This window comes from Drosophila serrata, unplaced genomic scaffold (assembly GCF_035046125.1).
Source record: "Drosophila serrata isolate PLE 108 unplaced genomic scaffold, ASM3504612v1 contig_360, whole genome shotgun sequence".
NCBI classification, from domain to species: Eukaryota; Metazoa; Arthropoda; class Insecta; order Diptera; family Drosophilidae; genus Drosophila; species Drosophila serrata.
Genome location: NW_028257258.1, coordinates 727,309 through 741,506, shown reverse-complemented (window position 1 = coordinate 741,506; position 14,198 = coordinate 727,309). Strand labels below are relative to the sequence as shown.

Sequence of the window (14,198 nt, the reverse complement as noted above, 5' to 3'; positions counted from 1 at the left end):
TGAGCATTACAAATAGGTAAAGTCCACAGTAACACATGTATTTTAGATTTATCGATTATCAACGCACACAATGCAGTTCAAAAGTTGACTGGAAAATGTGTGAAACGTAAGAGGGAAATGCTGCCCAGGCGAGACAAAAGGAAATTGTTTCGTTTTCTTTTCACAAAGCAAAGAAATCGAAACTTGAATGACGCAAATGTGATTTCTATAAATTCAATTGGGAATTCGAGCAGGAAAAGATAGAAAATATCTATAGGATTGGAATGTTAAAAGCTAAGGTACTAAAAATAAAAGAAATAAGAGATTAAGTATACATTTTCATGAAATTTAAAACCTGTAACATTGAAAACTTTTGGTGACATATCATGTGTGTTATTTCTTTACACATTTTCCCCTGGAGCTTGTGTAGCTTTTGGACATTTCCCCTCGAGTCATGCCACTGCTCTACATTCAATCGAAATCGAATGATCTGAGACAATCTGAGAGGGAAAAGACAGAGGGGAAAACTCGCGTCAGGTCTCATTAATCAAATTGATTACGAGTTTTGGAGCAGCAGCTCCATTATTGTTTGGGATTTCCCCACCTACAGATTTTCAACACACACACACACACTCACTCGCTTGCCATACATAATTGTTTAATTTATTATTATTTGTATTTGACTTCAACGATTTGTCTTCGAATGGGTTTCCAAATACAACCAAAATTTCTTAATTTTTTTGAAGTGTTTGTTAGGGTGATAAGCAATCGAAAATGGGAGCATTTCCCTCCCCAAAAATTCGATAATTTAAACAATTTCGCCATTTGGTTCAATATTTTTATGGCTTATCTATGAAAATGTGCGCTCTTTCTGAAACTATTTGTTTGCACTCTCAATCTGTATCTGTGTGTGTTTATGCTGCTCTCAATGAAATATTAATAATATTTATACTTGCTGCAAGTGCATGATTAATTACCCCGGGGTAGATAAGAGAGAGCACTCTTTGCTTCCGCATTTATTGCTGCAAACTGTGCCACTCGTATTTGTATTTGATTTGAGCAAATAAATCCAAATCGAAATCGAAAACGGAAAAGTTGGGAATAATGCTTTTAATAAATTAGTAAATGCATAAAATGCATTACGAATTAAAGTGTAACCTATATACACACACTCGTACAATGAGTGTGCCAGTTAAATACACACACACACACAACGCACAACCATCATCGGCGCACAGTTGCCGGCAAAATTATTTGCACAGCTGTCAAAGTTTGACCCCAATTTCTGTGTGTTGCCTCTTTCTTTCTCTTGGAAAAATATTTTTCCATGTTTTTGAGTGATTTATGCTGCGTATATGTGTGTGAGTGTATGTAAAGCGACAGGTGTGCATGTGTGGAGGTGTTTTTCTTCTGCTGGTTGTTTTGCATTTTCAAGTTCGACTCTCGGGTCAAATGCTCCATAAAAAACAAAGGAAATAAAAATAAGAAATAAATAAAAAATAAATACTTGATTAAAAATATTTGAGTTTTAGATAGGTTTATCTAGTTTTTTTTTTTTGACAGTGACAGGTGAGAGGCGGAAATGCGATAAGGAAAAGTTGTCAGTCAAAACCGAATGGGAAAATCTTTTCCAATAGAAATAAATAAAATATTACAAATATTTTTTCACAAGCTTTAAGTCAAGATTTCAGTCTAGTCTTTCTTTATTAGGGATAAATCAGTTACCAAGTTCCTTCTCTTATCAACTGATTTCCCTATTTATACCCGACTTCATCATTTATTTAGTAACTTTTCTTTTTTTTTGTTGCTTTTTGCATGCCCAAGCATAAATTCAAAGGCAATTTGCCGGCCTTATCCCCACTCAGCTGACCTTAATTTCCTGGGCCTGGTCGAAGGAAAATTCAGGAAAATACAAATACAACAACAACAAACGCAAAAAGGTGAAACGCCTACACACTCCCAAAGACTTCCTTGAGATGGTGGAAAACCAAGTAACCAAAAAGGTTAACAGCCCAAGTCGCGTGCTCTGCGCTTTTGTTTGCATTTCGTTAGGCATATTTACCAAAATATTTTCCTTGGTTTTCCACTTCTTTTTTCATTTCCATCTCTTCCCTCGGACTTTGTTTATATGCAAAATGGCTTTGTGTTTGAGTTTTGAGCGTTGATTTACTCACATTTAACTTTTACTTTCCCCCCTTACTAAATCCTGTCTTAATATATATATATATATTATATATCTTTGCAGATCTTGGATGCCAGCCTTTATAGCAGTCAGTCTTTGGCCACATCAGCCATGATAGCCGTGTTCGCGTTGCTTTTGGTCTTGATTGTTCTCATCTCGTCGCTCTTCGTTTGGAAGTAAGTACACTTGAAAGAATTACTTAAACACAAGATATATATTGTATAGAAACATAAACTAATGTTAGCAGCTGGGAAAACTTGACATTTATGGAAGATAAGTGCACATTTTCATTACATTTAAAGCAGTTATTTTTCTCAGTGCTTAGAGCAAAGATTCCCGCAATGACTCAATTACTTGGCTTGGCCCACACACACACACACACACACACCACTCAGTCACTCAGATGATATTTTCCCCTGTGGAAAACCGCCCCCCTTTAATCGCCTTGTGTGGCTTTGTCTTGACTATTATCGCGGCTTGTCCCCTTCTGGCAACTATGTTTTCTTTCTTTCTTTATTTTTCCTCTCTTTTGCCGCACTGGAAGCTGCAGACTTTTTGAGGCTTTAAAGGAGGCGTTAACCATGGCCTGCAACATGTTGCATGCGGCATGCTGTTGTTGTTGCCGCTATGATTTATGTGGCTCCAAACCGCTGGAACAAAAAAAGTAAAGTTTTCTTTGGTAGATGACTGAGATGCGATAAAGAGGCGGAATTGCTGCATTTTTATAGACATTTTCTGTTGTAACCGGCAGCAGGGCAAAGTTTTTTTATAAGGGAATGTGGCTTAGAAAGAGCTAAACTCCAACATATAACAAAGATTACAACATGGATTTAAAATCCAACTAAATAATTCACCAGCTACAAAAAAGAGAAATGTGTAATCAACTTGGTCAGCTCAGAGGATAATAAATTCACAGAATTCAGGTGAACCAGGTAAATCAAAAAAATAAAAAGCAAAGTGTTGGGCCGCAAAAATGTTCGCGCCATATAAAAAATGCAAGCAATGCATAAACATTATAAAACTATATCAAAAATGTATGTGTATAAAAAACGAGAGAGAAAAAATTCCCACAAAAACACAAAAAGCAAAAAGAAAAGAATAGTAAAGCAGGGAAAACCCCAATTTTCCAAAGCTGTCGAAGGGAGACAGAGCGATAGGAAAGGAAGGGGAAAAAACGCAAGGGCAAACGAAAATTAATGTAGTCTACTTTTGAGCGGAGCCACACTGACCTATATGGTCATACGTGTGTGTTTGCGTGTGTTAGTGGGTTTGAATGCACTTAAAACCGAAACTAAATTAAATTGAAATTTTAAATAAATGTTGCTGCAGTGAGAGCTACAAGGAAAAAAGCTAAAGCACACCCTCTCACACAAATCAAAAAGAAGAAAAAAAAAACCCAGTGAAGATATAAAACAATTTACTTTTACGGTCCCCGCAAAATAAACCAAAAAAACACACACACACAGAACCACACTCGAAAAAAAACTCAGTGAGATTGTGAAACGAAATGAAATCTGCTACAGAAATAAACCACAAAAGCAGAGCAGCAGCAGAAAAAAACGAAACAAACCCTTGGACATTGTTTGCATGTAATGCAGTGTGGAAACCCCCTCTGCCAGGAGAAAACCTGGAAAAGCTGGCAAAAGATTTTCTGCACGCACAGCAGAGTGAAAACGTTAGAGGGACGGGGGGAGGGGGAGATGAAATCCAAGCTAGATAATGGTTATAGGCAAGGCCAAAGCTTTACACTCAATCCAACACTGTTTTTTTTTCTCCGCTCCTCGCATGCCTTTTTCCCCCCTCAGCTTTAATGGGTTAAAGCTAGACCAAGGACATGCTTCCTTTTTTTTCAAGGATTTTTCCGGACTAGGTTTGGGTTTTTAGAGGCCGGAAAAACTTCACCCATTCCCAGGCGCTCATTAACATCAACAAGTGTTGAAGGAACATGCTCTCACCCAAAAACACACTCACAGAGTTCTGGTTCCGAAATCGATTTTCCTTTCAACAACAACAACAGGAAGAAAACTTGAACGTAACGGAAATATTCATGGGTCTTTGGGAAAAAGAGGCATGGAGAATGCTACAAGCGATTTTCATACATATTCATTAAAGTTTGCTGACCGCACGCACACGCACAAGGGGTGGAAAAGCGGGCGGAAAAGCGGGTGGGAGGATGGTAAAAGAACAACACTGAACACCGAATGCTGTGTTGTTGTGCTTTATCATTTTTGAGGTTATGCTGGGGCCGAAAACAAAGGCAAAAAAAAAAACACATAGGGACTAACGGGCATCTTTATTACATAGTTATCTATGCATATATGTGTGTGTATGCTTTAAGTGTCTGACCTCCCCCCTGGGTGTGTGTGTGTGCGTGCCATTTTTGTGGCATTTATGATGTGGCACATTATTTTTGCTTTTATGTGCTGCGTGTCCAGGACCCCAGAACGAACGAACACCCAACAAACATAACTATGAAAACGCATAAATAAAATAGCAACTAATTTTATTTATATTTCTATTCGAGCCTCCAAAACAAATCAAATAATCATAAATGCCAAGTCAAGGGCACTGCAAGAAAAACCCATATATACTATACCAGGCTTTTAAATTCTTGATAAATATTTAATTAAATATCCCCGAAACGATTATCGTATAAAATTCAAACCATAAATTGCATTTATTATGATGCATTTTGTCTTTTTTCGGGTTTTCTCCCCCACATTTCCGCTCGTAATTACCTTAATTATTTTAATAAACCGCCAGAGTGTTTTCAGCACACACTCTCGCACTTTGGTGCAAATGTTTGCATATTGGAACTTTATTAATTACACGAATTGCCATGTGTGAGTAAAAAAACCTGAATCTGAAGCGCTTGTTATTAAAATTGTTAACATTGTCGCCAGTTAATAATATTTCAATAAATGTTCAAGCTTAATTTGTGTGCAATTAAACCGAGCTCCGATATATTGTGGTATATTTTACAAAAATTGAAGACTGCCACAGAGTCAAGGCCTTGCTCATTCATATTAAATGAGTTTGGGAGGGAAAACCACGGCAACCAGGAGAAGTAAAAGTTACAACAGCAAACAGTATTAGCATATTGTTGACTGTTAAATAAATAAAATCAATTTTACCTGCCATCCCCCCTCGTCGTCTGTTTGACTTCCTCTTCGAGTTCCGGGATGTGTGTGTGTGCCATAACAATCACAATTTTAGCTTATTAAAGCCAAGGAGCAAGGGATGCTCATCATAATCATTTCGGGCTGTCGTCTTGGCAACCTGGCTTTTCCTTTCCCTTTCCTTTCTTTTCTTTTCTTTTTAATCAAATGCAACCCCCGATACCCCTGGAATCTCCACAGTTGCCATGTGACTCACGCTGTCAACAGCTGGTTCCCTCCTACGTCCTCCAGCTTTTGGTAACTTGATGCCCAGTCTTGGGTTCTTGGTCTGTGGCTTTGTCTCTGCGGTTGGTTTGCTTATTGCCGCCGGCTGGTCAACTGCAGTGAAATTATGCAATGGTCAATTGCAAGAGAGGAGAGGAGGAGGAGGAGGAGGGACTCTAGCCGGGTGACCACCAAAGTGGCGGTGTCGGTTTTGTGGCCTAAGTAAGCAAGGAGGCGGCAGTCAAATAGCATTTACTTTGACTGCACTTCAAATGAAACTATTGCCTGGCAAAATGTATTTACAAATAAGAGAGTCGGAAATTACTAGAGTTTTTTTAATAAAGATGTGATGAGGCACTTATTTTTCCATCTTTGCTCAGCTCAGTTTAGTAAACTTACCAAGATATTTCCATATCAAAGTCTTAACACTCCTCACTCTTTTCCCTTTTCCAATTCCCCCAAACATTTTCTTTCTACCTGGGGAATATACGTAGTACTTTTCATTCTTTTTCCCAGCTCTGTACGGTTGCGTTTCTTTTGTAGTTTTACTTTTCTTACGTGCCGGGCTTGCAACCCCTAAAAGTGTGAGTCTGGAACTTTAGTTCAGAGTTCATAAATAAAAGATTCACTTCTTGCCGGGCCCCTTCCCCCAACTACTTGGTGGCCAACAACATTGTTGCCCCTTTGGTTGCCAGCTACTTTTTATTGTAAATTGCTTATGCCAAAAGGAAAAGCCCCCGTGTCTGTTTCTGTTTCTGTTGCTTTTCCTGCACACACACACACACACCCCCAAAGGTATTTCCCCTGCCTTTGCTTTGAGCCTTCTCTTCAACCCCTTTTTGCATACAAATGGTTTACTTTCTTGCCAAATTGTACGACACTCTGGGGGCCCAGCCTTTATGGCCGTCCGGCCATAACGCTTAGAAATCAAACAAGGCTCTCAAAGGGTTAAGCATACACAACAACACAGCACACACACATGGCCATTCTTGATTTCGTTTTTACGCCTCGTAAGTGAAATGAAATGAAATGAAGCACACACACACACGACTCTGGATTCCCATTTCATTCTGGGGCAAAAGTCAAGGGCCAAAGACACAAGTCGAGTGCGAAGAGAGTACTAAGAGTGCCCTGGCTTGTGGCATGCCACATTATTTAATTTACTTTTAAGAATATTTTACCAGGCAGGCGCCAGGCCAACTCCTTCTCGCCAGAAAGTCAACAAGAAGGCTAACATGAAATGCGAGAGGCCTGATTGTGTGTGTGTATTATATATGTATACATATATCCAGCAGGGAATCAAATATATATAACACTGTATGAGATGGCTTTAAGGAGGCCAGAAGATTTTCAGATTCAAGTTCTAGTTTACTACCTAATCCCTTAAGAGTTTAAAATACTAGTTTTTAGATTGAATCTTAACTTTACCTAAAAAAACAAAATATAGATCAAACCATATTCGTATATGCTCACAAATTCTGGTTTTACCTACGGGCAAAATACTCCTTAAAGTAGGCATTTTTAATGTCCTCCCACAATCGGATTCCTTAAGCGGCAGTTAGCTTTCTTCCCCGTGTGTGTGTGTGGCCGAGAGTTTTTACGAGCGACTTCCTTTCGCAACATGTTTACCTACAAGACATTACAAGGATGTCGGTGCTCATCCTTGCCCCGTTACGTGGCGTCAATTTAATTTCACATTTTTCATTATGCTTATGGTGGGTGGCAATCTCTGTTCTCTGTCTGTCTGTCTGTCTGTTTTCTTTGCCAGGGGCAACACTTAATTATGTTCATTATTTTCATGGCACGCGGTTGTGTCGCTCCTTGGGAATCCTTGGGAATCCCCCGCAGCACTCCTGCCTCTCTTTTGCCTCCTCATCATTCTGACATGCTTGACGCTTTGTGCTCATTTAAATTGAATTTTTGGGGGAGTCCTTGTTCTGGCCTGGCTGCTTTGGCATTCTTTATTAATCAAATTGTTTTGGAGCCACTTCCCAGGGGGAGAGAGGAAGGAGGAGGAGGAGGAGCTACATCTCTTGGTCCTTGGCTTGTTTACCTGACATTTATCAAGGTTGCCGCTGGTCTGCTCCCGCTTCTCTTGGTCATTACAAATCGATTTATCTTTGGCGTGGCCAAGAACTTATGGCTCTATTAGCCGGAAGGCGGTAAGCGGTAGGCGGTAGGCGGGGCTGGGATGCTAAATGTCTGCCAAAGCCGTGCAACATCACCATCATCATCATCATCATTCTTCCTAGCTATCCTTGGAAACACTTACTAATCGCCTTCTTGTCTTTTTTCTTTGCAGAAACAAACGAAAGGTGCAGAATCTGCTACCCTGCAAGACACCCACCCGCGGTCCCCTGAATGGAGCCATGCCTCTGGGCGGTGGCACTCTGGGATCGGGGCATCATCATCATCATCACGGGATGTACGAGGATCCCGATGCGCATTTGGGTCATCATAGGCCATTGGTAATGCACCGGCATCATCACCACCAGCAGCTGCCGCATCATCATCATCACTATCAGCAGCATCACTCCGAGGTTAGTATATATATCCTTCCTGGATATTGAACAATACGAAACTGAATACATATTCCCATCCTCAATCAACTGCCAAACATTACGACGACAATCGCTGTCAAAACATTGGGCAGTCATTGTCTGCGCACTGTTTTTGATCCTGTCACATGCAATTCAATTGTAAGACGAGACCACATTTCCTTCTCCGCGAGGATATCCCTTTCTGCATATTATTCATTTATGTCTACTGCTCTTTATGCCCATTGTACGCCTCAATTTACACTTGAACTTGACGTGGCAGATACACATTCTACTACGTATGTACATATTCATAAGATATTCGGCATATCCTGTGTATCCTGAGTGTGTCGCCTACCCCCATGTCAGCTTAATTTCAGGTCCTTTTGTGTGCCTAAATATTTTACGACTCTGACGCCTCGAAGGCTTTTTCTGACCCAAAACGTGTTTTCTTTATGGCGCGCTCCCCTCGGTTTTATTTCATTCTTTTTTGCTTCTCATATTTTATGTTCGAGTTTTGCGCTTTTGATGGCTCAAGACCTCTCCCTAAACCATTATTTTCCAAGGAGTGTGTGTTTATTTTATTGTCTGATAAACAGCTTCTTTAGCCGAGGTTAAATATAAACTGACAGCTTAAAATACATCCCTGTTTCAATCGCTATTTAGCCTACTTTTTAAATATTCTTGTGACACTCGCAATTAGTTGAGAATTTTGGCTCCGTTTTAAATGGAAATAAAAAAAAAAACAACCCCTTTGACTTTTACTTTTAAAACTTTAACTGGGGCATTTCAACTTCCTTGTTTTCTTTGCATTTATTATTCATTTCTTGTGGCATTTTAAGCGTTTCTTTTTTTATTATTATATATTTTTTTGCCTTTGTCAGCTTTGTTCTGTTTCAACAAGTGCTTACTGCTGCTTGGCTGCCTTCTGCTCCTTGCCCCTTTCCTTTTTTTCCTGTTGCCTCCTTGTCCTGTCACATTTCAAAGTCCTGCCCGAGGCTACGAGGCGGCTGTAAAGCGGCTTACTTGGGAAAACCTTTCCTTTTCCCGCAAGAGGGTTGCGTGCAACTGCACACAGAGAGGAAAACTGTCTTGAACTTGTTTATATAAATTTAAGCATTAACTTAAAATGATACAAAACCTTTAAGGAAAAGCTTCAGAAACATATAGAAATCTTAAAAAGCTTGAAAATTATTTAAAGAGAATGCTAAAAAGATTATATTTTCTTGATATTTTCTCCAAGTGCATTCAAGAAAGCAAAAGTAACCCTTTTCCCTCTCTTTTTCCATACTTTGTACTGCTTCTTTAATCATAACTAACTGAATGTTTCTCTCCTCTTTTGCTTACAGCTGCTCCAAGGCAAAAGCATTCACTATCCCAGCGGCTATCCCATGACACGGTCGCCACCGTTCCTGGTCAGCTCTTCACCTGGACCCGATCCCTATCGCTCGAACGACAATGTCTACGAGGAGCTGGGACCAGGACGCGTTGACTCCGATGGCGAATCTGAGCCGCCACTTCACTCTGACGATGATTTCGCCGAAGATGAGCTATCACTGCCGGGCGAGTGCAGTTTCCAAAAGGAGAACAACCTCCCATCGGGCCCTGGAGCCACTCCCTATCATGAGAGGGCGACGGGCAGCAGTGTCAGTGGAGCAGGTGCAGCAGGAGGTGCAGTGCCAACGGTCCCCACTTCGTCCAACTTGCAATTAGTGACCCAGGAGCGGCACAGTGTCCTTAGCAGTGGCTCCTCGACGGGACAGGATGCCTCCACGGCCACGGCTTCGTCGGTTAGCAATAATAATCACGAAATGGCATCGGGTTCCGTTGCCGCCTCAACACGTCGCACTCCTAGGACGCGACAGCCCCGCTGCTCGCAGGATCAGGATCTCAACAACAGCAGCTCCACGGCGGAGATAGCTGACCTAGCTCCCCTGTACGATAATCGTAGTAATCTCATGGCCCTTGGCTACATGGCCCGCTCGACAGCACCACAGTTCTACAATACGCTGGAGCACGAGGTGGAGCGTCGCAACCGGATTAATGCCCAGCTCAGCAAGGCACCCACCCAGCCGCTATCAACGATCTATAGGGAACGCATCCGGTATCCCAATGCCACCCAGCAGTATCCATCGAGTGCGGCCAGTGGCCTGATGGCGGCCACGATGCGTGCCCGAACCCAGCCGCGGATGTTGGACCGAAGACTGGCACCGCATCAGCATCAGCACCATCGCATCCATGCCGCTCCTCTGACCCAGGAACCGGCCTATGGCTATGCGGAACCGATGTACAATGCCAACTATTACTATGAGAGTGCCGGAGGGGCCAGACCCTATGCCTCCACCCTGCTGCCCGCGGCGGGAGAGTATAGACATCCCTATGGAGACTCGAGCTTCGGCTCCGATTCGGGCTACAGTCATCACACGCCGGCCAGTTCGATTGGACGCCAGGACTACGACATTGCCGAGCCTCAAATGCAAGCTCCATCGCAACCTAGCAAACCCAGCAAGTTGAGTTCGGCCTTGAACTTTAGTTGGAACCGCAACTCCTCCCGGGCCAAGGCCCTGCCGGGCGGAGCTGTGTCCAAGGCATCGGGAAATAGCAGTAATAGCAGTGCCGAGGCCACCAGCCCCAATAACAATAGCAGCGCCTGCTCCACCGTCACGTCGCAGTTGGAAAATAATAATGCGGCGGCGAGTCTCTCACCAGCGTAGATAGAGTTATAGATTATCTCCCTCCCAGAAGATCTTTGTATATAGGGAAAACCCCTGTACAGTTAGTCATAGTCCGTAAGCTAAGCATACTGAATGTCAAAAGCAAAGAAAACAAAAACTGTCCTGCGTGTACATCGTCAAAGCAATAGCTTAATTTAACCGATTATAGATATATATATATATATGCTAAAAATCGAAACAGAAGAGCCCAAAGTTTCTGGATAGGTTGCCATACCACCCAAGTTTTTCGCTCTGTTTCAAAAGCAAAAACTTGACGCAAAGCAAAGAACTTATAGATCCTAAGTGTTTTTCCAATGTGATTGCCAAATTCTACAATATAATGCTAAACGTAAATTAGGTCTACAAACATTATTTATAATGTATCATTAAGTTTAAGCCTATAATGTATTCCTAAGTTACGCATTAGTTTTGTTTGTTATTTTAGTTTTTAAGTGAAGCATGAGAGAAGGAAAACTGCTAAAGAAAAAGAAAAAATATGGGTTGACAGGAAGGTCAATCAAAAATATACCAAAATATCATAAAAAACAATCAAGAATTCAATGAATTGTATTTTTAATTTTCCCACATTTTAAAAATATTTATTTGGGGTTTCTTTTGAAGAGATTTGCTAAAAGGAAAATTTGTTTCTGAATTTTATTCTGTGACTTAACAACTTTTCGTTTTCCTTGAAAATCAATTTCATTTTTCATGTGCATACTTTTAGGAGTGACCATTAAAATTGAGATTTGTTTATGAAAATTGTTGCATACTTTTTGGATTCACTAGAAATGTTACCTAACAGAATCTGTTAAAACCACTATTTTAACATTTTATTGGTTTAACATTTTAATTTGCAAGACTTTTCCCATTATTAAAGGCTTTAGCTTTCTTAAACTTATCGATATTAATTTGCCTGTTAATGTTTTTGTTTGCAAATATTTTAATTACTTTTTTAGAGCTTTTATTAACATAAATTGCAGTATGTATTGCATTTAAGCCTTTAAACAAACGACTACCAAAGGCTCTAAGAAGACTGTTTACATATAAAAAAAAATGAAGAACAACATATTTTACTTAATACCGAAACAATAATACACTGTAAAGAATTAAATACTAGTCCATAGAGCGTTGTAAACTATATCTTGATGATAAATCCAAGCAAGAAGCGGAAACGAAAATCAGAGAAAACACCCATTAGGTATATCGAGTGAACCAGTTTAGCAGGGCGCCCTTGTCAATGAATCCCCGCGCTATAGAAAACACTTCCTAGGTTGTATCGGATTTGTAAATAGCAGAAGGAAAGCTCCACCTGCAGTCATAAAATAACCACTATCCCTTCCCCGACGATGTGTGTGTGGGAAGCGAAATGTTAAATTTTCTTATATGAGCACAATGCAATGTATCCTATAAACCGTAGTCTATACATACCATACATATTCATACATAGAGTACATATATAGCTTAGACATGACCCCCAGGATGATATATGCTTGTATTGATAAGAGCAGATCCTTAGCAACTTAGACAAGGATTATCCTTTATAACGTAGATTAACTCCTTCAGCCGTCGTCAGCCATATAATATGAGATACAATTGCTTTAGATCAAGTTCAAGTCGTTGTGATTTTCGGAAAACCCCCCCTAAAAGTCGAGGTCTATATATCAGAAAAAACATATAGATATGATATGGCAAGAGACCCAGTTAAATTAAATGCAGTAGCACAATCATCGAGCGAGTGAAAACAGTAAAGAAAATCAGCAGCTTACAAGGACTAATCCTAAACATTAACTAGATATATACATATATCAACGTATTCTTTTTTATGCCATATAAAGTTAGGAAATAATACTTCATCCCGAATCTATACTTCTTGGTTTCTCAAGGCTTAATTTTTTTACCATTTTTTATTTGAATCTTACATATCAAAGATCGTATTTATGTAATATAGCACACCTGGTTTCTAATACTATCAATATCAGTACAAAAACTATATTAAAGACAACAACTTTTATCCTAAACTAAAACCTTCAAACGCAAACCAAAACTCGATAAGAACTTTTTCTCCATCGCAAGTTGTACATACGGACAAGTCAATAAGAAACTTTTGCTATAGTTCTTCCACGAAATAAATTAAACAATTAATGTAAAATGTTAAAAGAAAAAGAAAACACTCTACGCCCTTGTGTTTTGTATTCAATTGAATTGTGTGTAAATAAACTGTTTTCCTGTTAATTTATTGATAACTTTTGGACAGCATATCAAGCCAATAAATGACTCTATGTAAGGATCTTTCGTAAACCGACTAAATACTTTTCTACAACTGCTTAGACTTTGTACGGAATACGAGAGGGGTGTTTTCATTTATATTTACATATATGCCTAGACGGAAAACGAAAACCACAAAATGGAGCGATTTAATCGAATTTATAATGTTTAATGGCAGTTAATCGAAGATGAGGAAAACCCCAAGCATCAATATGAATATCAATTAAATTAACAAAACGATTAGCAATTAATTATGCCCCAAGAACTAGTTAGTTTATACATTTTTTGTAAAACCAATTAAACAATTAGTTTCACCTTTTTCTATAAGCAGATATGGATAATAATTAAAAGAATGAGCAAGAAAAAAAAATAACTAAAAATCAACATTATGAAATATGAAAGAAAATTGTGTGTTTTATTTGATGTAATTATGGGACTGTTTTAAGGGATATTCTTATCAAATTTCGTTAGTTTTCTTTAACTGAAAAAGCCAGGCAAATCACGACAAGGCTTAAATCTGCTGCAAATTAAATATGCGCGCGTGTTGGCCACAAAGAAAAGGGAGTGTAAGTGTGTGAGCCGAGTTTGCTTTAGCGCTTGTGCATGCAGTTAATGTGCTTATTTTAAAATTTAAATTGGCTTGCGCAGTGCGCACTTGCGTAAGGACCCTCCTTGCTCTCCCTCCTCCCACAGAGGCAAGGACGAAAGAAGGAGCTTACTTACACCATGTGTGTGTGTGAAGCACTCCGCTACAGTCTTCGCTTTAATAGAAAGTTTGCACTGCTCTTTCCTTTCCTTTTCTTGGGGTTTTGCATAGGGCTCATGGTGCAATTAACAGTCACTTGCAGTGGCAGATGTGTGAGTGAGTAAAGGATATGCCTGCATTAAGATAAACAACTTAATTATTTTACCAGTTTGAATGGGTTGCACTCTGCTGTGGTTCCTGGCTGAAGTTAAAAAGGGAAAGGAAGCGCCCCGCATGTCAAGCATGTTTGCAGTTAATTGAAGACTTCAAGGCTTCAACAGGGGATAATTAAATACATTGAAGAAAGTGCACGTTGAGTGCCAGCCGAGATTTATAATAAGCTTTATAGCTGAATTTACTAAATGCAAAAGCAAGTAATAAAGCTAAAGATAC

The 14,198-nt window shown here is 39.8% G+C and overlaps 2 protein-coding genes across 8 annotated transcripts in view; one reads left to right on the top strand and one right to left on the bottom strand.

Moving 5' to 3' along the window:
- Window positions 1-13,466, top strand: part of pxb (putative Hedgehog signaling attenuator pxb) — a 176,804-nt gene extending 163,338 nt beyond the window's left edge. For all 6 annotated transcript variants that reach the window (XM_086838882.1, XM_086838880.1, XM_086838879.1 and 3 more), the window contains 3 exons: window positions 2,225-2,337; window positions 7,847-8,084; window positions 9,431-13,466. In XM_086838882.1, coding sequence (XP_086695008.1) covers window positions 2,225-2,337; window positions 7,847-8,084; window positions 9,431-10,795 — 1,716 coding nt within the window. In that variant the 3' untranslated portion in view covers window positions 10,796-13,466. The remainder of the gene's footprint in view (window positions 1-2,224; window positions 2,338-7,846; window positions 8,085-9,430) is intronic.
- Window positions 1-14,198, bottom strand: part of LOC110191877 (uncharacterized) — a 139,202-nt gene that overhangs the window by 121,244 nt on the left and 3,760 nt on the right. The window lies entirely within an intron of this gene.